We start from the raw sequence: 26,502 nt of genomic DNA, 5'->3' as shown, positions 1-26,502 counted from the left end.
GGCTGATGCACAAGAAAGTCTATCTTATCACCAGTTGATTACAAAATCAAGAAACAAACAACTCAGGGAATAAATCCCAGTTAACATTTTAAAAGATTACAATGTACAGTGTGCAAAAAAAAGAGTAAAAGGCCAACAAAAAACAGGAAATGATGGCCCATTCGAAGGAATAGGAAAAAAAACCTAAAAAAAATCAAAGAAGATGAGAATGTGGACAAACTGAATAAAGCCTTTAAAAATGATCTTAAAAAGTTCAAGGAGACAAAGATACAGAGAAAGAACTAAAGGATATCAATAAAACAATGAGTGAGAAATATGAGAATCTTGGTGAAGAGGTAGACATTTTAAAAAGAAACCAAGCAGAAGTAGTGGAGTTGAAGACCACAATAACTGAAATAAAAAAAATCAAGAGGGGATCAAAAATGTATTGGAGCTGGCAGAAGAAAGAACTGATGAAATTAAAGGTAAGACAATTGAGGTATGTATATATATATTATGGAGTCCCAGCAGGAGAGGAAAGAGAAATGGCAGAAGAAGTAGTCAAAGGAATAATGACAGAGAGCTTCCCAACTTAGCTAAAGATATGAATATGCACATCTGTGAAGTACAGAGAATACCAAACATGAGGAAAAACACTGTCACATATTGATCACAGTATAGAGTGCAAAGGACAAAGAGAGTTCTGTAAGTTGCAAGATAAAAGTAATGTGTTATGGACAAGCAAGTCCTAATTAGATGGAGTGTCAACTTCTCACCAGAAACCATGGAGGCAAGAAGACAAAAGTATACTTGAAATACTTAAAATGCTGATGGAAAACTGCCAGTCATGAATTTTACATCATATGAGACTTTCTTTCAAAAGTTGAGGGAGTTCATCACTACTGGACCTGCTACAAATAATGCTAAAGGGAGTTCTTCAGATTGAAATGAAAGGACACTAGTCAGTGGTTCAAAGCAGCACAAAGAATTGAAGTCCTACAGTAAAGGTAAGCATTGGATTAATGCAAATATCTGTATTATCATATTGCATTATTTAGTTCAAAACTCCTTATTTCCTACAGAAGCTAAAAGTCATATGCATAGAAAATAATGACAAATCTATGTTTGGGGATATATAAGGTACAAAGATATAATAGCAAGTACAAAAAAAAGGTGAGGAGACAGAGGGGTATACAAAAAGTATATGTGTAAGCTATTAAAGTTAAGTTGGTATATATAACAACCAAATATGATTGTTATATACTTAGAATATTAAATTTTAATCCCATGGTAACTACAAGGAGAATAGATGAAAATTATACCCAGATATAAATGAGAAGTCTCTCAATATGGTACAACATAAAAAATAAAATAAATATGAAGGCAGACATTAATGGAAGTGAAGTCCAATAAAGGTATAAGGCTTATAAAAGCTAAATAACAAAATGGCAGAAGAAATTATATGATCAGTGACTTTGAATGTAAATGGATTAAACTCTCTAAGCAAAAGGCAGAAATTGGCAGAAATAGTAAAAAAAAAAAAAAAGCATAACCAGCTGTATACTGTCTGCAAGAGACTCACCTTAAATTCAAAGAAATAAGTAGACTGAGTGTAATAGAATGGAAAAATATATACCATGCAAACAGTAACCAAAAGAGAGTGGGGTGGCTATATTAATATAGGATAAAATAGACTTTAAGTCAAAATTAGTTATGAAGGATCTGCATGGTCATTATATACTGAAAAAGGGGACGATTCATTAGAAGATGTAAATTTATATGTGTACCTAACTGCAGAGCCCCAAAATATATGAAGCAAAGGCTGTCAAATATGAAAGGCAACATTGACAGCTCTACATTAATAGTAAGAGACTTTAATATATCATTTTCAATAACAGATAGAACATGTAGTCAGAACATCAAGAGGGAAGTATGACTTGAATTATTCTCTGTACCAATTAGACCTAACAGACCTATATAAACCACTTAATTCAACGAAAACAGGATACACATTTTTCTTGAGTGCACATGGATAGATCATATGTTGGGTCACAAAACAAGTCTTAGTAAATTCAAAACTATTGAAATCATACAATATATACTCTCTAACCACAATGGAATCAAGCTGGAAATCAGTAACAGAGGGAGATATGGAAAATTCACAACTATGTGGAAATTAAACAACATACTTTTAAAGAACCAATTGGTTAAAGAGGAAATAAAAATTGAAATTGGGAAACAACTTGAGTTGAATGAAAATGAAAGTACAACATATCAAAAATTATGGGAGGCAGTGAAGGCAGTGCTGAGAGGGAAATACTCAGATCTAAATGCTTACATTAAAAAAGAAGAAAGATTTCAAATCAGAGACCTAACCTCAAATTGGAAGAACTAGGGAAAAAAAGAGCAAACTAAACTCAAAGCAAGGAGAAGGAAGGAAATAAAAAGATTAGAGTGGAGGTAAATGAAACCTAAAACAAAAAAAATACAATAAAGAGGAACAAATCCAAAAATTGTTCATTTCAAAAGATCAATAAAATTGGCATAACAGTATCTAGACTGACAAAGAAAAAAGAGAGAGGAAACAAATAACTAAAATAAGAAATGAAAAGTGGGACATTACTACCAACTCCATTTAAATAAAAATGACTATAAGAGGGTACTATGAGCAAACAAACACCACAAAATTAGATAACTTAGGTGAAATGGCAAAATTCTTAGAAACACACAAACTACTCACATTGACTCAAGAAGAAATAGAATATCTCAACAAACCAATTACCTCTAAAGAATGAATCAGTCATCAAAAGCCTCCCACCAAAGAAAGGCCCAGAACCAGGTAGTTTCACAAGGAAATTTTACCAAACCTTCCATGAAGATTGAGTTTCAATTCTGTTCAAACTCTTCCTCTTCAAAGAACTGAAGAGGAGGGAATACTCCCTAATTCATTCTAGGAGGCCAACATCAACCTCATATCACAACAAGATGAAGATGCTACAAGAAAAGAAAACTACAGACCAATAACTATGAATATAGATGCAAAAAATCCTTAACAAAATACTAACAAACTGAATCCAACAGCATATTTAAAGAATTATACACCATGATCAAGTGGGATTTATCTCTGATGTACAAGGTAGGTTCAACATAAAAAAATCAATTAATGCAATGCACCACAATGACAAAATTAAAGAAAGAAACCAGATGATCATCTCAATTCATGCAGTAAAGGCATTTGACAAAACCCAGCACCCCCATTCATAAAAACAATTAGAAAATAAAAAATAGAAGGAACCATCTTCAGTATGTTAAAGAACATATATGAAAATTCAACCACAAACATCACACTCAATGATGAAAGACTGAAAGTTTTCTCTCTGATGAGGAACATGACCAGAAGTCATTTCTCATTAGTTCTAGCCAAGGTATTTAGGCAAGAAAAGAAATACAAGAAACCAAAATTGGAAAGAAAACAATGAAACTTTCCATATTTGCAGATAACATGAACCCATAAAGAGAAAAACCTGAAAAGTCTTCAACAAAGCAACTATAGCTAATATACAATTCAGCAAAATGGAGGGTAGGCAATTAAAATGTTAAAATCTTCAGTGTTTCTATACAAAAGAACAATCTGAAAAACAAACTGAGAAAAATTTCCACTTACAACAGCAAAGAAAAGAATAAACTATCTAGGAACAAATCTAATGAAGAATGTAGACTTGAAAAGAGAAAACTACAAAACATTGCTAAAAGAAATTAAAGAAGACCTAAATAAATGGTAGGACAAATTGTGTCCATGTATTGGAAAATGAAATATTATTAAGAGGTCAATACTACCCAGACCAATTTATAGATTCAATGCAATCCCAATAAAAAGTCCAACAACCTACTTTGCAGAAATGAAAAAAACAATCATCAAATTTATATGGAAGGATAAATTAATGTTATCTTGAAAAGTAGAATGAAGTTGGATGACTCGGACTTCCTGATCTTTACACTTATTACCAAGCTACAATAACCATAAAAGCTTGGTTCTGGCACAAATACAAATATATAGACCAATGGAATAGAATTGAGAGGTCAGAAATAAACTCTCATATTTATGGCCAACTGATGTCTGACAAGGAGACAAAGATCATTTAATTGGAAAAGAATAATCTCTTCAAGAAACAGTGCTGGGAAAACTGCATCTCTATTTGAAAAAAAAAGATCAGAAGACTCCTGCCTCACACCATATAGATAAATCAACACAGTATAGACAAAAGACCTAAATATAAGGGCTAGAACTATCAAATTCCTAGAACATAATGTAGCAAAGCACTTCCAGGATTTGTGTTAGGCAATGGTTACTTAGATTTATCCCCAAAGCAAAAGCAGAAACAGCAACAAAATAGATAAATGGGACCCCATCAAAATAAAAACTCTTAAGCCTCAAAGAACTTTATCATGAAAGGAAAATGACAATCTACACAATGGGAGAAAATGTTCAGAAACTACATATCCAGTAAAAAATTAGCATCTAGAACATATAAAGAAATCCTTTAACGTAACAACAAAAAGACAAATAACACCATTAAAAATAGACAAAATACTTGAACAAACATTTCTCCTAAGAAGATATACAAATCACCAGAAATCGCATGCGAATATATTCAATATCTTTAACCATCAGGGAAATGCAAGTCAAAACTACAGTGAGATACCATTTCACACCCATTAGAATGGCTGCTATTAAAAAATAAAACAGAAAATAACAGGTGTTTGAGAGGATGTCAAAAAATAAGAATAGTCATTCATTGTCGGTGTGAATGTAAAATGGTGCAGCCACTGTGGAAGAAAACTTGATTTTTCAAAAAGCTAAGTGTAGAGCTACTATTTTACCTGGCAATCCTACTATGAGGTATATACCCCAAAGAACTGAAATCAGGGTTTTGAATAGACATTTTCACACCAATGTTCATTGTGGCATTATTCACAGCTGCCAAAAGATGGAAGCAACCCAAGTGCCCATGTGATGATTGTGTAAATAAAATGTCATTTAAACATACAATGGAATGTTATTCAATCATAAAAAGGAATGAATTCCTGTGTGGTAATTAGGTTCAGGTTTAGGTACCTAGTTCTGTAGCTGTGGACATGAGCCAGTGGCATGTGAATCTCATCTACTGCTGATAACATCTGAGTCAGCTAGGAAGAGTGCCTGCCCCAATAAATGATGTTTGACTTAATTGGCTGGATGCTAAATAAGAGTGCTCAATGTAGCGTGGCCCAAGCAGCTCAGCATACTTCATTTCAACACTCACAGCTCAGCCCAGGCCTTTGGAGATGCAGAAAGGAATCATTCTGGGAAAAGTTGTTAGAGCCCAAGGCCTGGAGAGGCCAGCAGAGATCATCCTGTGCCTTCCCACATAAGAATGAACCTCAGTTGAAAGTTGGCTGTCTTTCTTCTGAAGAACTATGTTTTTAACTAAATAAATCCCCCTTTATTAAAAGTCAATCCATCTCTGGTGTGTTGCATCCTGGCAGCTTTGGCAGAGTAAAACATCCTGATACATGCAAGAATGTGGATGAACTTTGAAGACATCATATTGAGTGAAATAAGCTTGACACAAAAGGACAAGTATTGTATAATATCACTGATTTGAAGGATTTAGAATAAGCAAATTTGTTGAGTCAGGAGTTACAATATAGGTTATTTGGGGATATTGGGGTATAGGGATTTGAAGTTATGGCTTAAAATACACATGTTCCTATTTAAAATGATGGAAATGTTTTGGTAATGGATGGTAGTGATGGTGGAACAACACTGTGAACTTAATTAATAACACTGAAATATAACTGAATATGATTAAAAGTGGAAATGTTAGATTGCATATGTGGTTACAGCATAAAAATTTTAAAATTTCCATGGAACTACACAATAAAAACAGTGACCCCTAAGTCAACCCATGGACATTAGTACGACTATTAATATGTGCTATCATCAGTTGCAACAAATGTTCCAAACAAAAGCAAGGTGTTGATGGTGGGGTGGTATGTGGGAAACCTATATTATATACATTATTGTTCTGTAATCCCACAACTTCTCTAACAAAGAAAAAATATATTTTTTAAAGGGTGCCAGTTACTTAATTTGGAAAGAACAGTCTTTTAACAAATTATGCTAGGAAAACTGGCTTTCCCCTATAAAATAATAAACTTGGACTTCTACTTTGCACTATATACAAAAACTAATTCTAAATGGATCAAGGACCTAAAAGTAAAAGATAAAACCTTTAAAAGAAAATATAGGGGGAACAATGCAGAACTTTGAATCTGGTAGTGATTTCTTAGATTTAAAGTGATTATTCTAGGCAATAGGTTTAAGGTAATTCACTGCTGTATTTAATGTGTAAATTATAATGTGTGCAATTGTGAAAAGGGGTTTTTTGAAATGCTCATGTAACCACAAGAATTTAAAGGAAGCCATCAGAGAATTTGCTAGTGTCTAATATTCATTGAAGAGCATCTCATAATATGTTATATCTGAGGGATAAATGAAGAGTTAAACATAATCACTAACTTTCTGGGAGACAAGAAGTTACAATAGCTACTCAGGATGATTTAGGAAAAAGCAAAACTCCTTCCTTCCTACTACTTTAAATCTTATTTAGAATGATTAATTTTCCTGTGGCTTAATGTGAATTGAGAGTTAAATAGAAAGTGTGTTACATTGCTGACCAACTGACCTTGCTGCCCCAGTTTTCAAGCTAAAATTGCATGTAGCTTTTATAACCAAATGCGTTTGAAGCAGAATCAATCCTTTCATATAAATAAGAAACTAAAAGAAAACATTTTTTCATTTTTATATGGTGCCAAGTTTCAAAAACTTTTCCCTTTCAAATTTATATTGCAATAACATTTGTCATGCTTTTCTCCTGTTATACTAATTGATAACCCTGCCATCTCTTCATTCTTGTGTTTTAAGCCAAGCTTAGAAGACTTCAGAAGAAAATCAACATATTTAGTTGTTATTTCTTCCTCCAGTGCTCCAAAGGAAGCTCACAAAAGCACTTACAATAGCACAGTATAATGAATCTTGGAAAAAAAATTAAATAATTTTCTGTACCTCCCTCTCCCTCTCTCTCCCTCCCTTTCCTCTTTTCCAACAGCTTTTTAAAAATCATTTTATTGGATATATATATATACAACTAAAATTTTCCCATTTTAACCACTTTCAAGTGTACAATTCAGTAGTATTAATTACAGTCACAATATAATGCTGCCATCAATAATACCTATTTTCCAAAATCTTCATCATCTCAAGCAGAACTCTTCACCACTTAAGCAGTAATGCACCCCCCCCCCACTGCCTGGTAACCTATACTTTATTCTTTGTCTCTATGAATTTACTTCTCCTAGGTGTTTTGTATAAGTGAGATCATACAATATATGTCTTTTTTTTTGACTGGCTTACTTCACTCAACTTGATGTCATCAATGTTTATCTATGTTGTATGCATTAGAACTTCATTCTTTATAATGGCTGAATAATGTTCCATTGGGTATATATACCACTTTTTTTTTTTTTTTTTTTTACTGATTCATCTGTTGATGGGTACCTGGGTTGTTTCCAGTCTTGGGGTATTTTGAATAATGCTTCTATAACTATTGGTGTACAACAGCTGTTCAAGTTCTTCATTTCAATTCTTCTGGGTATATACCAGGTAGTGGGATTGCTAGGTCATGTGGTAATTCTATTTTCATCTTTCTGGAAAATGATCAAACTGATCTTCACAGTGGCTGAAACATTTTCCAGTGCCACTAACACTGTATGAGGATTTCCAATTTCTCTGCATCCTTGCCAACACTTATTTTCAGCTTTTTTAAAAAAAATAACCATTCTAGAGGGTATGAAATGGTATCTCATTGTGTTTTGGGTTTGCCTTACCCTGATGACCAATGATATTGAACATCTTTTCATGTGCTTATTGGACACTTTTATATCTTCTTTGGAAAGATGTCTATTCAAGTCTTAACCCATTTTAAAATTTTGGGTATTTGTCTTTTTATTGTTGCACTTTAACAGTTTTTATATATTCTAGATAATAATCCTTATCAGATAAATGGTTAGAAATTATTTTCTCCCATTCTGTAGGTTGCATTTTCAATTTATTGAAAGGGTTCTTTGACATAACAAAAGTTTTTGGTTTTGATCAAGTCTATTTTATCTATTTTTCTTTTGTTGCTCATGCTTTTGGTGTCACATCTAAGAGATCACTAGCAAATCCAAGGTTTTGAATGCTTCCTTCTGTGTTTTCTTCTAAGTGTTTTATGGTTTTAGTGCTAACGTTTAGGTCCTTGATCCAATTAGAGTTAATTTTTGTTTATGGAGTGAGGTAGAGTCCAACTTCCTTCTTTTGCAAGTTGGTATCCAGTTTTCTCATTATCATTTGTTGAAGAGACATTTCTTTCCCAAATCATATAATTTGCACACTAGTCAAAAGTCAGCTGGTCATAGATGTATGCTAAAAGTTTTTGATGTTTACTTTACATCAATAACTATGTTAGGCACAATCAGGCAATACATATACAATAAGATACAGCCCCTATTAATAAGAAACTTAGAGTGTAGACAAGTAACTATATCCTATTTACATATAATTTTCCAAAATGGGTAGAGTGGTACAAACTGATCACCTTACTGTGCTGTTGAAGTGAACTTAATTTACTTTAATTAAATGCATAATAGCACAAATGTGCTGTACACATGTAGTAAATGTCTCGGTGTCCTGAATATGGAAGGATGGTTAGGGTGAAGATCTCCACAAAATCATTCCTGAGGTGGGTGTTTCATTGTTCATCACATCCTGTTGATATGGTTAAATTGTCATAGTGTTGAAGAACTTCAAATTTTCCATGGTTTTAACCTTGATAAATATTGCGTTTTTTTGCAAAAGGGTATTTCCTACTTAAGGCAGGTTTTGAATTATCTTTAGCAATTATGTAATAGTTGCATGTTAGTTGAATTTATCTTAGAAAAAACTATTAATGATTAATAAATTTGATGTTAAGATATGAAGGTGTATTTCTCTGCATTTCCTTCCAGCTTGAGGTGGTGTTATTTAATAGCATATTAGCTATTGTCTAGCTTGTTGTGCCAGAAAATAACATCATCAGAAAGCAGAAAATAAATAACCCACAGAAAGAGAAAGTCCAAAAATAATGAATACAAATGCTATGAGATTCTATCCTAGAAATTATTTTAATACAATAATAATAACAATAATATAAGAACAATGGATTAGATAGAAAGCACGATGAAAACAAAAGCAAAACCACAAAGAATATATGCATATTTCTACTTCTCATTTATAAATACAATTCATTCATGAAAACTTTGAATAGGTTCTTAAATAGTCTTTTTACTTCCTACTTCTCCTGATATTTCAAGATAAATTTTCTGCTTTGAAGTGTTAAAGAATGAATACAAATGTGAATACATATTTTGCTTGCTTACAGCAAAACTGCAGTTTTAAATTTTGCGCTGTACCAAGGCATTTTTCTATCCTTGACCTGAGTTATGGGTTTAAGAATCAGGAGCATGCCTGGAACAGCATATCATAGTCTAACCTGCCTGTAAAGGATTTGAATCTGAAGCTAACTTATGGATAAACTGCTGAAATTTAGTTTCAAGTTTACTTTGCATTAGTTAGAAGTTAATCTTAACTTCTTGAGCACACTACCCATTTTGAAAATTGTGCTTGAGTTGGTAGGAATTATGTAATCATATTGTCAATGGTAGTATCAAAGACAATCTTACCTGAAATTAGAGACCCATATTAACTGTGACCGCTATTAATTTCATTTAGCTTCAGAAAATGGCAAAACATTCTTCTGTGAGCCAAATGTATTTATAAGAAAAGGGATGAGCACTAAAAAAAGGAATCTTAAATATGCAAATTCCATTGCTTTTTACTTTTTTTCTAGGACAAAAAAAAGACATAAGATATGCATATGGGGAAAAAACAACATATTTTAGGAAAACAATGAAATTATCCAGGTGAGCCCAAGCTAATCACCTGAAACTTTTGAAAAAAGAGAGGAAAAATCTTCATACTGGAGGGGGATGTTACTAGCTATGTATACTATGGAGTTAATGATTCATCTGTGTTTCACCAGAAACGTAACATGGTTCTAATGATCAGATTTATATAGAGATTATTTAGTTACATCTCCAATATTAAAGTGAAAAACACAACCGGAATAGTGATGTGATTTTTCCTGGGGTCACATGATAGGAATTCTGTCCTCTGATTTCTGAAATACTCAGCTCTGGCTTTAAGACCTCTCTCTGATGGGAAGAAGAGACTCATTGATGAGGGCAATTTCCTTTCTGATTAACTATAGATGCAAATCCATCTATGAAATACCCTCACAGTAACAAATCAGACCAGGGCTTGCTTGAACAAACAACTGGACGCCACAGGTTAGCCAAATTGATGTATGAAATTAACCATTGCACCATGTAATGTAATGTAATCATGGATGTATTAGTCAGGGTTCTCTAGGGAAACAGAATCAACAGGAAATATTCATAAATATAAAAATTATAAAAGTGTCTCACATAACCATGGGAACACAGAGACCAAAATCTGTAGGGCAGGCTGTGAAGCTGACAATTCCAATGGAGGGTCTGGATGAACTCCACAGGAGAGGCTCACTGGCTGAAGCAGGAAGAAAACCTCTTCTGAATCCTCTTTAAAAGGCTTCCAGTGATTAGATTAAGCATGACTTATTAAAGAAGACACTCCCCTTGCCTGATTAGAAATGAAATCAGCTGTGGATGTAGCCAACATGATCATGATTTAATTCTATGAAATGTCCTCATAGCAAAAGACAGGCCAGCATTTGTCCAACCAGACAAACAGGTAACACCACCTGGCTAAATTGACACATGAACCTGACCATGACAGTCCACCCCTTGTCAACTTGGCAGTTATAGTCATCACCTTAAACAATACCTAATTTCTAAATAGAAAACAATAAAAGACACATTTTCTCTCTCCTAACAATACTCAACTGTCCATGTACAACCGGAAATGCATTAAATCTCCCCAGAAAAGTGTGCAAGTCCTTGGGTAACATTCATTTTTAAATTTGATATCTTACAACTTAAATACTACAACATAACAAAACCACATTACATCCACATTTCTTTAACTGATCATGTGGTCATAGTTCATACTGATCACTCCCTTCTTCCACTACCCATGCTATGTTCCCCTTACCATGAGAAAGCACTTCCACTGGCCATGGTTCTTTACCTGATGGGGTAACCCAAACCTTCATTCCTAAAGTTTCAGAGCCTTCAGTATTCCTGCCTGGATTGGGTAGTTGCAGTTTTCCATTGATTTTAATCACAGGGCATGGCATTACTAAAAGACACCCTAGAGAATCTCCTATATTCCAGGGCAACTTTTCTTTACCTCCATTGTGTAGTTTCAGTCCTATTTCCTCCTGATAGTCATGGTCAATCACCCCAGCCAGTAAAGTAATCCCCTTCTTGGCTTGTTGATCCAGGGACATGAGTAGCCCTAAGTGACCAGGTGGTGGTCTTAGATTTCAGTTCCATGGAATCATTGTTTCTCCTGGTGGAATCACTGCCCCTTATGAAATGGAAACCTGTAGGCCAGAAGAGTTCAAGGCCACAGGGACAGGAAGCAAGAATTTTCCTAGAAGATCACTAGGCATAACAGTGAGTGGTGCCACTCCCATTTCCACCCCTCAGTTCCTGGACCCATGGATCCTGGTTACGGGAGAAACAGCCCCCCAGAGTGGATGGACACTGATTCGGAGCATGCACAGCTTCTTGGAGAACATTACTTCAGTCCTGCAAGGTATTGCCACCTAGATGGCACTGTAATTGAGTTTTCAAAAGGCCATTCCACCATTCTGTCAATCCAGCTGCTTCTGGATAATGGGGAATATGTTAAGACCAAAGAATTCCATGAGCATGTGCCCATTCCTGCACTTCATTTGCTGTGAATCATGTTCCTTGATCACAGGCATTGCTATGTGGAATACCATGATGATGGATAGGCATTCTGTAAGCCCACGGATGGTAGTTTTGACAGAAGCATTGTGTGCAGGGAAAGCAAACCCATATCCAGAGAATGTTTCTATTCCAGTTAGAACAAATTTCTACCCCTTCCATGAAGGGAGTGTTCCAATGTAATCAACCTGCCACCATGTAGCTTGCTGGTCACTTCGGGCAATGGTACCATATTGGGGCTGAGCTGAATGTGGGTCTCTGCTGCTGGCAAATTGGGCACTCAGCAGTGTCTGTAGTCAATTCAGCCTTGGTGAGTGAAAGTCCATGCTGCTGAGCCCATTCATAACCTTCATCTCTACCACCATGACCACATTGCTCATGAGCCCATTGGGTAATGACAGGAGTTGCTGGGTAAAGAGGCTGACTGGTATCCATAGAATGGGTCATCTTATCCACTTGATTATTAAAACATTCCTCTGCTGATGTCACCCTCTGGTGCGTATTCACATGGGACACAATTATGTTCATGTTTTCAGCCCACACAGAAAGGTCTATCTATGTACTTCTTCCCCAGACCCCTTTCTCACCAATTTTCAAATTATATTCTTTCCAAGTCCCTGAGCATCCAGCCAAACCATTAGCAACAGCCCATAAGTCAGTATATAAACGCACCTCTGGACAATTTTCCTTCCAAGCAAAATGAACAACCAGGTGCAGTGCTCAAAGTTCTGCCCACTGGGAAGATTTCCCCTCACCACTGTCCTTCAAGGACACCCCAGAAAGGGGTTGCAGTGCTGCAACTCTACATTTTCAGGTGGTTCCTGCATATCGTGCTGAACCATTTGTAAACCAGGCCTCAGTTTTCTCTTTCTCAGTCAGTTCAGTGTAAGAAACTCCCCAAGAGGCCATAGTTCTGGTTTGGGAAAGAGAAGGTAATGTGGCAGGAGTGGAGACCATGGGCATTTGTTCCACTTCCTCATGTAACTTATTTGTGCCTTCAGGACCTGCTCTGGCCCTATCTTGTATATACCATTTCCATTTTACAGTAGAGTGCTGCTGCACATGCCCAACTTTATGGCTTGGTGGGTCAACAACACCCACCTCATGATAGGCAACTCAGATCTCATGGTAACTTGGTTGCCCAAGATTAAGCATTCAGTTTCTACTAAGGCCCGGTAGCAGGCCAAAAGTTGTTTCTCAAAAGGAAAGTAGTTATCTGCCACAGATGGTAAGGCTTTGCTCCACAATCCTAAGGGTCTGCATTGTGATTCTCCTATATGGGCCTACCAAAGGCTTCAGACAGCATCTTTATTTGCCACTGACACTTCCAGCACCATTGGATCTGCTGGATCATACAGCCCAAGTGGCAGAGCAGCTTGTACAGCAGCCTGGCACTGTCGCAGAGCCTCCTCTTGTTCAGGTCCCTACTCAAAATAAGCAGCTTTTCTGGTCACTCAATAAATGGGCCAGAGTAGCACACCCAAATGAGGAATATGTTGTTGCCAAAATCCAGAGACCAACTAGGTGTTGTACCTCTTTTCTGGTCATAGGAGTGGCCAGATGCAGCAACTTATCCTTCACCTTAGAAGGGATATCTTGACATGCTCACACCACTGGACACCTAGAAATTTCACTGAGGTGGATGGCCCCTGTATTTTTGTTGGATTTATTTCCCATCCTCTGACATGCAAATGCCTTACCAGTAAGTCTGGAGTAGTTGCTACTTCTTGCTCTGTAGGTCCAATCAACATGATATCATCAGCATAATGGACCAGGTGATGTCTTGTGGAAGGGGAGAAATGATCAAGGTCCCTGCAGACAAAATTATGACATAAGGCTGGAGAGTCAATATATCCCTTTGGTAGGACTGTGAAAGTATATTACTGACCTTCCCAGCTGAAAGCCAAACTGTTTCTGGTGGTCCTTACTAACAGCTATTGAGAAAAAAGCATTTGCCAGGTCAATAGCTACTTACCAGGTACCAGGGGACGTATTGATTTGCTCAAGCAGTGATGTAACATCTGGAACAGCAGCTCCAATGGAAGTTACCACCTGGTTGAGCTTATGATAATCAACTGTCATCCTCCAAGTCCCAACTGTTTTCTGCAAAGGCCAAATAGGAGAATTGAATGGGGATGTGGTTGGAATCACCACCTCTGCATCCTTCAAGTCCTTAAGAGTGGTAGTAATCTCTGTGATCCCTCCAGGAATTTGGTATTGCTTCTGACTTACTATTTTGCTAAGCTGGGGCCGTTCTGGTGGCTTCCACTTGGCTTTTCCCACAATAATATCTTTCACTGCATGAGTTAGAGAGCCAATGTGGGGATTCTGCCAGTTGTTCAGTATGTCTATTCCAATTATGCATTCTGGAACTGGGGAAATAAGAGAAGAACTGAGGTGTAAGAGCAGGCTTTGCATGATAAATCCACTCTAATATTCCAATCTCTCTAAGCCTCTGGATCCCTTCATCTACATTATACAAGGCAGTTCTGACATTTTAACCTCAGGTAAAGTCAGCCACCTTTTGATCCATGTTTTAGCCATCCATCCAAGCTAACTGTTAATGCATTTTCTAACCCATTGAGTTATAATGTTAAATGCAGAATCTCTGCTTAGCGAGTCTGTATCAATAAATTCAGCCTGATACAACCACGTATTCCTCCCACCATTATCCCACACCCTTAAAATCCATTTCCACACATATTTCCCTGATTTCTGTCTATATAAATTGGAAAACTCACACAGTTCTTTTGGAGTATAATGTACCTCCTCATGTGTGATACTTTGTACCTCACTTTTAGGGGTCTGTTGGAACTTTAGTCTAGATATAGATCTGGAAGAAATGAGAGATGGTGGGAGTGGGTTATTAAAAGCATTAGAAGTTTCTTCCAAGCCATTTGCTTCAGGGCATTCAATTGCTGTTTCATCTGGTGAAACAGGATTAATCATTCTGGAGCTATCCCCTTCAGGTGGAGGTTGGGTGGCCACCTCCTCAAGGCAGACTGGAGGTGGGGTGGTTATGTCCTCAGAGCAAACTATTACAGGGTTATCTAGAGAAAACTCAGCATGACCTAGGGTTTCAACCTCTCCACTGACATCACTGTCAATCAGTATGTCGCCATCCCATTTTTCAGGGTCCCACTCCTTTCCAATCAATACCCTCATTTTAATGGCAGATGTCATGCAAGATTGAGATTTCAGTTTAAATTGTAAAGTTGCTATCTAACAATAAGATTCTGAGTCTGATTTTCAGAGATCTACAGCTACTGAAAATAAGATTTTCCTTCAGGATACTCACCATTTGTCTACATTTGTCAGATGTCACTTAATCTTCTTGTTTGAAGACTTAAGTCCACCCTTTTCACTCATTAATGTATGCAGTGAATCTAACAACAACCAACCAACATCTTTATACTTACTATTTCCACAAAACTCTGTAAAGGGGCAGGCCATGATGGCTCAGCAGGGCAGAGTTCTTCCCTGCCATGCCAGAGACCCAGGTTTGATTCCCACTGCCTGCCCATGTGAAAAGAAACTTCAGTAAAGGTATCAAAACCATTATTCCCCAGAGCCTGCCTTCGTACAAGTGAAGCATTAGAAGAATCGAATGGTGATATTTTGACTATCTCTTTTACCAGCTCACTCCATGTATTGGCAATGTCATTCTGATTATGCAAATCAGAATCTTTAATGCCTTTGAGTCCAGTCAGTTTTGAAAGTCATTCATAAAAACCCATTTTTAGGATTCTGTTTCTTAAGAACCAGTCCTGGTACCAAGTTGTATTAGTTAGTGTTCTTTAGAGAAACAGAATCAACAGGAAATATTCATAAATGTAAAATTTATAAAAGTGTCTCACATAGCTGTGGGAATGTAGAGTCCAAAATCTTTGGGGCAGGTTGTGAAGCTGACAATTCTGATGGAGGATCTGGACGAACTCCACAGGAGACGCTTGCTGGCCAAAGCAGGAAGAGAACCCATCTCTTCTGAATTCTCCTTTAAAGACTTCCAGTGACTAGATTAAGCATCACTCATTAAAGAAAACACTCCCCTTGGCTGATTACAGATGGAATCAACTGTGGATGTAGCCAATGTGATCATGATTTAATTCTATGAAATGTCCTCATAGCAAAAGACAGGCCAGCACTTGCCCAACCAGACAAACAGGTACCACCACCTGGCCAAGTTGACACATGAAACTGACCATGCAAGGGGCATCTTATCCCTTACATAGTTCTTAAGAATTAGGGCTGGAAAACTTGGGAAGGAGGAGAATTTTGGAATTCTGCCTACCACAACTGGATCAGAGCTCAGATCTAACTCCCAATGCTTTCCACTGTATCACACTAAATATCTAAGATTACGTTAAAGTAATTTTGTGTTACTGATTTGTTAATTTTTTTCCAAGTATAGAAAATTTTTAAAAGTAATCAATGAGGAAACTAGATTCTGTATTTATCCATTGAATGTGTGCCTAAGTGACTTGGTAAATTTCCTAAGGTCCCCTCAGTTGTGAAATTAATGCCATGCTCCCGCATTTTCTGATTGGCATTCAAACATGAAATGTTAACAGTTGAGATCATTGTGGGATTATACACAGACTTACAATTAATGATGGGATTTCATTTTGAAAGCAAATTTTCACTAGTTGTAAAGGCTTCCTAAATGCTGGCACCACAGCGTCCTTAGTGATCACTGTTAAAAATGCCTGTATGATTAAATAAATAAAAACAAAATGAAGGAAATGGGGTGATCCATGGTGGCTCAGCAGGCAGAGTTCTCACCTGCCATGCTGGAGGCCTGGGCTTGATTCCTGGTGTCTGCCCATGCAATAAATATAAATAAATAAAAATAAATAAAAATAAAAATTCAAAAATGCCTCTATGATCATGCAAAATTAAAAACAATGATCTTTCAGCAAAGCAGTAGTAGTCACAGCAGATTAAACTATACCCTTCCCAAGGCAGTGGGACTTAACAAACATGATCCCAGGAATCCCAAATACCTTGAAATGTTTCACAGGGAAACACTATGCTTAGTAAATAGTGAACAGATTCCTTGCACTAGAGTGGAGGACTCATTTAAGAACTAATTTGAGAAGAAAGAAGAAATGTATATTGTGGTAGGCTTCCAGACTAAGGCATTTAGACTTTATCTTGTATGTAGCCAGGGTATATCGAAGGCTCCAAAGTAAAAGATGACAGGATGAACGGGGTGTTTCACCAAAATTCATAGCACAGTTTATGTAGAATGGATTGGAGCAATGAGGCAACATGTTACAAGTAACTGAGACATGAAATAATGAAGGCATGAATTTGGGTGTCAGAAATAGCCATAGAGGTGGAAATTTGCAAGACATATTACAATAGAACAAAGATATTGGAAGACTGAAAATGAAGAGAAAGGACAAAGAGGAATAAAAAATGATCTTCTTGTTTACTGTTTCGGCAACCCAGAGCATTCTTATTTTGCTGACAGAACAAGAAAAAGGAAAAGTGGAGATTAGGATTTGGGGAGGCATAGGACTTGTTGAGATTGAGGTATCAGTGGAATGTATCCAAATGTGAATAACTCCTAATCAATTCCCTTTATATCAGAAATTTTCTGCAGTGATATACTCTGTGATCTCATGACTGCTGTTATTTTAAAAATAATATCACTGGCAATGATATGATGCGCATTAGAAGTGGAAAGGTCTATTTAATTTGATTTACTCTCAGATTTTCTAAGGTGCATTGATTCCACTGATCTTAATCAGAAATGCAGAAATAGAACTTGTATTTCTGTTATACAGTATTTGCTAATTATTCTAAAGCCTTTATTAGAATTCAGTCATTTTATGATAAAAAGTAAACTTGTTTAAAGCTGCTAACACCAGGCCTATGGTGCATTTAATTTAAATAGGCAACAGAGTCAGGTAAATGAATTATAAACTAGCTTTATAGTTATACTTTCTATTGAGTGCTTAGTTAACCCTTAAATTGTCCATTCCAACTGTTTTCTTGTTTTCTATTTAAGGAAAAATAGAAATTAAGCATCAGTAAGTAAACAAAACATCACTATTTAAAATAGCTATAAATTTATTGATTATAATTGTAAGATTGTAGCATAAACATGATTGTTCTAAATGAGCCTTGATATTGGAATGCCGGACCCATTAATAAATGTTGTTTTGCCTCCATCCCTGCAACATTCTTATGTTAAAGATAATTTATTTAGCTTCCTTAACTCTAATAGGGTGCTGTTGTTGATATTTTTAATATATCTAAATTTAAGTTTAGGATATACTTATATGTTCTAAGAAAAAGAAGTAAATGATAATAACCGCTAAATGATCTTTCTTTGGGTATATTTTTATCCCTTTTATTGATATCTCCTAGAGACAGGGTGAGCCATACTTTAAGTTTCCATGAAACAAGGGCTGTTTAAAATAAACACCATTTTACGAGTTATTGTAGTGACTGGGTAACAGTTATCAGCTTGAACAATTTATATAATTAATGTTCATTGCTCATTTTGCATGGATGACCTTTTCTCCAGTTGCTGAATTGGTTGCTGGTGCCTTTGGTCTGGTTGGAAATACAATCCAGTGCAAAAATTAAATAAGTGGTCAGTTTGTTAATATTGGGTAAAGATGGATTCAGATTGCTGTGAGGTCAGAGTTTGTTTCTCTTCATAAACACTGAAAGGTCAGTTAGAGTTGAACTACCATTAGCATCTTTGAAATGTTGAAAGAAATGACAAAACTAAGAGATTATTATTAAACCATAATGCAATAAAAGGTCTTACTGTTTTGGCAAATGAAAGTATTCTTATTTAATTTAACAAGCATGTTGAAAGTCAGAGCAATACTCTCACAAAGGTAAACAATACCTTCAAAGCTAATGTAATTCCCATTTTTTTACTCATCTGTCTATATCCTGGATAAAAAAAGCATCAGACACAAGGTTTACACAATCACATGATAACTTTGTAAATGCATATAGTTTACAATCTTCTTTAAGAATCAAGACTAGTGGAACACAATTCAACAGTTTCAGGTACTTCCCTCTAGCCACTCCAATGCACCATAAACTAAAACAGGATATCTATATAATGCATAAGAATAACCTCCAGGATAAACTCTCAACTCTGAAATTGCTCAGCCACTGAAACTTTATTTTGTCTCATTTCTCTCTTCCTACTTATGGTCAAGAAGGCCTTCTGAATCCCATGATGCTGGTCCCAGCTTATCCCTGGGAGTTATGTCCTATCTTACCAGGGAGATTTAAACCTTTGGGAGTCATGTCCCATGTAAGGGGTAGGGCAGTAAGTTCACCTACTGAGTTGGCTTAGAGAGAGAGGTCACATCTGAGCAACAAAAAAGGTTCTCTGGGACTGACAGACATAATTATAAGTAGGATTAGCTTCTCCTTTGGAAGAATAAGTTTCATAGGGGTGAGCCCCAAAATCAAGGGCTCAGCCTATTGAATTGGTGGTCCCCACTATTTGAGAGAATATCAGGAATTCCCTAGATGGGGAAGTTTAATATTTCCTCTTTTTTCCTCAATGACCCAAGGAGTCTTTGATAATACTTCTTTATTCTCTGCACAGATTACTCTGGGATAGTTGAGCCCTTTTAATAAAAGTTTTACTACTTACAGTGTTGTTTGCTTTGTACCTTACCAGGTTTTGTTTACTGGGTGCATCATGGGTGATACATTCACAGAATCATTTGGGTGGGAATGTTAAAAAAATAGCCTGTTTTTCAGAGCACAAATAACACTGTAATTGAAGTGAAAACATTAAATAATTTCCAATAAGCAATTATCATTTGATTAAAGAGTAACTACATAGTTATTTGTACCCTGTAAAATAAAGCTTCACTGAATTTAGTATTGTAATCAATAGCAGAAACTTGATGTGCCATTCAACATATGTTGATTCAATTATTATGAAAAAAGTTTCCTAGTTAGACCATCACATGTTTATTTGTGTTAATATGTAAATATCTGCCTGATGCTAATAGAGCTCTTAAAGAAAGAAATATGGCATGATCATCTAGCAAGAAATATCTTTCCTAACTTTCTAGAGTCCTCCATAGTCTTTCAACATGCCTTCTTTGAAATGAAATATAGGAATGTTAGTGTCAGGAACAACTTACTACAAAAGATCATTATATCTAAAAGTGTGAATAAAACTATCCAACATTTCTATGAAGTTTTATTGAATATAAAGCACTTTAATGACCTTGATTCTAATTAATTTGTTCTATAGTTATAAGTCTTCTTTCCAAGAGTGAAAACATATAAGTAAAAAAGCATCTAAATGTGATTTTTGCTTATTGATGTCACAAAATAATACTCACTAAGAAGTCCATCAAAGGTTTTAAATAACAGGCGAAGTACACATCTCTATCACTAGACCACAAGTTACTCAAGGGCAGAATCTGTTTTAGGTTCTCACAATACATAAATGAATACATAATTAAAACATACATAACAATGAACACAATACATAAATGAACAAAAAAGACCAAATCCTTGCCTTTCAGGAACTGCATTGTAGCCTTTGTGTCCCTGATGCATAGCTTCATGCCACATACATGCTGAGTGTGCACCTAGTGCATGTGTGTTGACTGGCTGACTGAATAAACGGCCTTGTCCCTGCATACACATGACTCCAAGGACATTGAAAAGATCTTGTTATTTGTAGGGACTTAAGAGAATAAGAGAGTAGCATCTACCCATAGTATTTTTTATATTTGTCCATTGTCAGATTTGGGAGGATCATGCTTTTGAAGATCCTCTAATTGTTGCAGAGTCCAAGACTTAAAGATGATAATAAGATGATGTCATTACCTGATGATGCAACTGGATCTCTATTCATGTGTTAATGGAGAATGAGCAATCTAAGGAATATTTGGAAACTGAAGAAACTATGAAAGAATGTTTCTCATCTATATTAACTAATTGCTTTAATTAACCATTTATTGGTCTCTATTCTGTGCTTGGCACTATGGGAAATGCTGAGAATACAGTGACACAAAAACCAGAAGTGTATTCTTCCCTCATGGAGCTTACATTCTAGTTGGGGAGACTAATATTAATTATACTAACATATAGGTTTATAAACTAAGAAAAATGTTAGGATGGAGAATATGGTACTCCTGGAGTTTATAGTACATGTAGTAGATACTACCAAGCCACTTGTGACCTAAGCTATAAATTCTCCAATAGAGATCTGATAGTGGAAAATATGACCAATTTTTCCAAATTTTGGAATGTAAAGTAGAGCCCCCAGACTAAGTGACTTGTACTGACTCCCAAACCTGATGCTTATATTGAAAAAGAGCTGCTTCAGATAGTGAAGATTGACCCAGAAATTTGGAACAGAACAAGTTAAATATTACAACTTGCAAAGCATATAGTTAACAGCTGGCAATAATATGGTTCATCACATGGAAATTGAGGAGCATCAGGCTGTTTATTTATGGAAGTAGCCTATTTGAAAATGGTTGTGAGCATGAAGACAGCACTGAAATGTTTACATTGGAAAAATACAAGCATGACTTAGGTGGACTTGAATTAGTGGGCTTGAGGTCTGACAAACAGAAGGGCACAAAGAAGCACTTAGTGTCAATTTGATGAAGAATATGTAGGAAAACAATGTGGCCTCTTCTAATAGCTAGATATATCCTGATGAACATTTTTCAGTGATTGTGGGATCTTTTAGGGTAATTTAAGTAAATAGTATACTTTTCTTATAAGCATTTCTTAAAAAGGTTAAGAAACCATAAGATGGAGCAATGCAAGCAGGATAGCCCTGAATTAAATAAAGTAAGTTATGGCTCCGAGTTAAGTAGAAAAAGGTAGAGGAGAGTCAATTTATAAACTTGAAACATTATATGGGAAAAACAGAATCTTTTGTGCTAGCTTGATATATAATATTGATGTACAATGAAAGAAAATACCACTAGCACAGTGTATGAAAAATGAGCTGGGTAATGGTACCTCTGTATCAGGTTGCTAGAAGTTGTCTTCATTTAAAAGCAGAGTTTGTCTTACATTGATAGAACACTTTGCTACAGAAAAATTGATAGAATGAGGTTTATCTCTGGTTTCATGTGAACAAATTGTCATTTTTTGAAATATTCCTTATCTGAATCCCATACATTTTTAAGGCAATTTTATTGAGATATATTCACATACCATATAATCATCCACAGTATACAATCAATGGTTCACAGTACCATCATATAATTGTACATTCATCACCACAATCAATTTTTTAACTCCAAAAAATAAAGAAAAAAATAAAGATAAAACTAAAAAAGAACACTCTAAACATCCCAAACCCCATTTACCCCTTAATATTTATTTATTTATTTTATTTATTTTCCTATTCATCCATCTAGACAATAAATAAAAGGATGTCAGTCACAGGTTTCACACAGTCACACCATAAAAGCTATATAGTTGTACAATCATCTTCAAGAATCAAGGTTACTGGATTACAGTTCAACAGTTTCAGGTATTTCCTTCTAGCTATTCTAATACAATAAAAACAAAAGGATATCTTTATATTGCATAAGAATAACCCCCAGAAAGACCTCTCAGCTCTATTTGAAATCTCTCAGCCACTGAAAATTTATTTTGTTTCATTTCTCTTCTTCCTTTTGGTCAAAAAGTCTTTCTCAATCCCACAATGCTGGGTCTAGACTTATTCCCAGGAGTCATGTCCCATATTTCCAGAGAGATCTACACCCCCCGGAGTCATGTTCCATGTAAGCGGGAAGGCAGTGAGTTTACCTGCAGAGTTGGCTTAGAGAGAGAGAGGCTACATCTCAGCAAAAGATGAACCTCATGCATTTTTGCAGTTTAGTTGTTTAATAAACTATTTTTCAGTTATTTGTAGAAAGCCCTATGATTAAAGTACATTCCTACTGAAAAACAACAGCAATATTTTAGGCAACATTAGAAAGTAATTTTTTTTTGGCGTGGGCAGGCTCCAGGAATCAAACCTGGGTCTCCAGCATGGCAGGCGAGAATTCTGCCACTGAGTAGAAAATAATTTTTAAAATATATTGGGCGACTTACAAACAACTTGATTTTAATATAATATAATTGACTTATAAATCTCATTATTGTGGTGTCAACTTCTAAATGATATACCCAGTATATTTATTACAATAGGGTAAAAAATAAAGGCAGCAGGTTTTTTTATTTCATTATGTTCTGGATTAACATTTGCAATGGCAATCCCAAAACTGCTGGACCCAGGATGAAGAAAGTGTAACTGGTGTAGAGTAGGTTAATGTTATAAATTTAGCCTCAACTCATTAATTAAAAACACCAATAAATTTTTTCTGTAAGAAAAGAATCTAGATTGTAAAGTTGGCAAATTTCATTGAGACAGTCACTCCAAGGGGCACTATAGAACCTGGTTTAAAGAACAGGTAGGACAAAAACCTACTGAGGATGGATATTCTTTGTTTGTCATGGACTCCCAGTAGCTATGGAAACTCTAAACAAGCATCAGGTTTTATTCCATATATCTTGCCTCTGGCATGTTGCACAAAGACTTACTCACAAAACATTCTATACTTAATTGTGTAACTATCTCAGATCTCAGTAGCATGTATTAATACTGTGGATCAAGTGTAAATTAAAGAGCAGGATATAACTTGGGATTTCTCACAACAGGTAAACATATTCTGAAGTGCTGGTTTGTAAGTGGAATATATATTATAAATTGATTTCTTATGACTTTAACATTTGATATAACTATATTAGTAAATTTAGTGGAAAGAAAAGTGTAAGTCTTATAATAGTCCACAAAAATAGTCTTTAATATAAAATACTCTCAGTTTTGGCACTTACACAGGATTTAGAATGCTAATGTAGCAACTGATGGTATTGCCAAAAAGAGAGTACATTTATAACCTTATCTTTTTTGTGTATCTATTTTTTTTAATAGTTCAAGACCCGGCAGGCCCCCTAAGCGTTCTTTGGGAGTGTTGCAGGACAATGTCCACCTTTTGACCCATGCAGTCCCAGGCATCTTATCACCAGGACTTATCAATTCAACAGGTAATAAAATCCACCTGATAATGAGCCTTGTTTCTTCATACTGCCCAGAATTTGAAATAAACTAATATTGATCCAACTGCCATGTCCTTCAGAGCTTTTAAAACTCTACTAGAGGTTACATTATTAAATTGTTTGAGTATTCATAGAAACAGTTTTGTTACTCTAGTCACTCGAATCAAATGGATGTGAGTTTTGTTTTATTTCTAATTGTCATTTCTTAGCAGGAAATTCCTTTCAAGATATTGATGTGTATATACATGTGTGTTGAGAGTGGGTGGGCATTATACCTAAGCCTCTTATAAGATGCAGTGTATCTGCTTATCTCTATGTCTTAGTGATACTCTTTTCATTTTCAAGGGTTCTGATGATCTGTACATGTTATCCAATCATTACTATAGATTAGAAAATTGAAAGACAATGCATCCCTGATAGAGAAGTCTTTTCTACAAAAGAAAAATAATGCAGATGTTGACAGTCCTGAATGGTGGTTCAGAGCTTTTCATTGAACACTGATTGTGATAGTATTACCTAAAAATATCAATTCCACAAAATAGTTTTGAACTTTTTTGTTTCTCTAAAAATGTCCCTAAAAGTACTCAAAACATTTGAAAAACAAGCTTAATACTTTTCAAATTGAATGTTTAAAAATCATAAAAGCTATTTGTGGTTCAAAATGAGATTTTTCACATATATCTTCAGTGTAACAAACATTTTTTGAGTGCCTATGGAGTGTTAAGTATTGGTTTCTAGGTAATGCAAAAATATACGAGCTGTGGTTATTATCATAGTAGAATTTGGGAGTAAGGCATGTAAAAGAATAATTGCATTAAAGTGTGATAGAAGTTATAACACAGGTATATAAAGTGTGCTAAAAGATCATAGAGATCATAGTAATTAAATCATTCTGGTAAGTTGAGTAATGCTCAGAAAGATGGAAATGTTGCAGCTATGTCTCTTAGATTGAGAATTAGCCAGATGAGGAATCAGGAGAAGAGCATTCTGGGCAGAGAGAAGAATTTAGGCAGATATACACTGAGAGAGTCCAATGTGTTAGGGAGAATAGCAATTAAATTGAAAAAATTGGTGCACAGTTTTGAGGTGGGAGGCCCATACAAATTGTGGCTAGAATAGAAATGGAAGGAAAAGCCAGCTTGTGAAGGGCTTTGTTTACTATGTTAAACAGTTTATGTTTTTTCCTATAGACCAGTGGTTTCTAAAGTGTCTTTCAAGGACTTTTAGTGTATAATAAACATTTTTAAATAGCTGACATGGAGTTGAGGAAATATTTGCAGATTCACTGCTTTCTCAATTAGAATTTTATATTGTCAGGTACATATAAGATGTTGCTTTAAAAAGCCACTGCTTAGCCTGTACTTTCAGGGATCATTTCTATTGTTTAGTTTTGGTTGTGTTTGTATTTTGTTTTGTTTTTTTGTTTTTTGGTTGAGAAAGTATTATCTTCTATGCATGCCATTTGCAATAGCAGATTATGTATAAGCACAAGGCTTTAGTAGTTTGCATAAGACATTTTTGCATAGCTATTCAATTGCCCAATATGAAATTTTAATTTCCTTTTTAATGCTTTTATTCGTTATTGAAGTATGAGTTGTAAGGACAGAGAATGTGTATTATTATGGACAAGACCCCCCAAAGAATATTGAAAGCAAAAAGTTATGCTTCTGGTTACCTTATCGTGTTTCATGCAAAATGTCTGTGGTCCTTAGGGGTGTTGGAAGCATTATGTTTATTGAACAGCACTTTATTACCTCCTGGGCACTTCGGAGATGAATGGATTAGGGTGTGCACAACCAGGAGGGTGAGGAGGAGGAACCTGCAAGAGTTCAAAGACAGTTTGTAAATATCTTCCAATACTCATTTCAAAGTGATTTTATATTGCAGGATCATGGTATGCAGCTTAATGCAAAAATGAAACCATTTTACCTCAATGCTATTAAAAAGATTTGTTTTATTAAGAAGTAAATATATTGTTGATGTATTTTGTGGCCTGTTTAAAAGCTCTTGTTTAGCAGAATGATTGTAAAATACAGCAAAATGTTAATATTGTTATCTACTCTATTTTTTTTAAAGCTCTGTCAAGGAAGATAGATGTACAATAGATAGTAAATATACGATCATGTTTTTATGTCATGTTAGAGATCCATGAAATAATTCCACTTACTGAATTTTTGCTGACGGCTAAAATTCTTACTGTGGATTAATAATAAGATCATGCCATTAGCAAATATTTAGTTTTGTTTAAAAATTTAAGTTAAGAAATTCCTAGGTGCTTGTTTTTTCCTCCTCTCATTTTGGGATGGGATAAATTTTATATATATAAGCAATATTTATTTAACTTTTCTGTAGAGATATTGACAGCTGGGTAAGGCCTTTAAATATTTGTAACATTCCTTTCCATGGTTC

General features: G+C 35.4%; 1 protein-coding gene across 5 annotated transcripts in view; it reads left to right on the top strand.

The window, feature by feature from the left end:
• The window catches only part of DACH2 (dachshund family transcription factor 2), a 782,542-nt gene that overhangs the window by 359,712 nt on the left and 396,328 nt on the right, over window positions 1–26,502 (top strand). For 4 of the 5 annotated variants that reach the window (XM_077145235.1, XM_077145233.1, XM_077145232.1 and 1 more), the window contains one exon: window positions 23,969–24,081. In XM_077145235.1, coding sequence (XP_077001350.1) covers window positions 23,969–24,081 — 113 coding nt within the window. Of the gene's footprint in view, window positions 1–10,702; window positions 11,858–23,968; window positions 24,082–26,502 lie in introns of those variants that run through there. The other variant, XM_077145234.1, reaches the window with a different exon arrangement.

The sequence above is a fragment of the Tamandua tetradactyla genome, chromosome X (assembly GCF_023851605.1).
Source record: "Tamandua tetradactyla isolate mTamTet1 chromosome X, mTamTet1.pri, whole genome shotgun sequence".
In the NCBI taxonomy this organism is placed as follows: domain Eukaryota; kingdom Metazoa; phylum Chordata; class Mammalia; order Pilosa; family Myrmecophagidae; genus Tamandua; species Tamandua tetradactyla.
The sequence above is the reverse complement of the archived record's forward strand: the minus strand, read 5'-3'. Positions and strand labels throughout refer to the sequence as shown.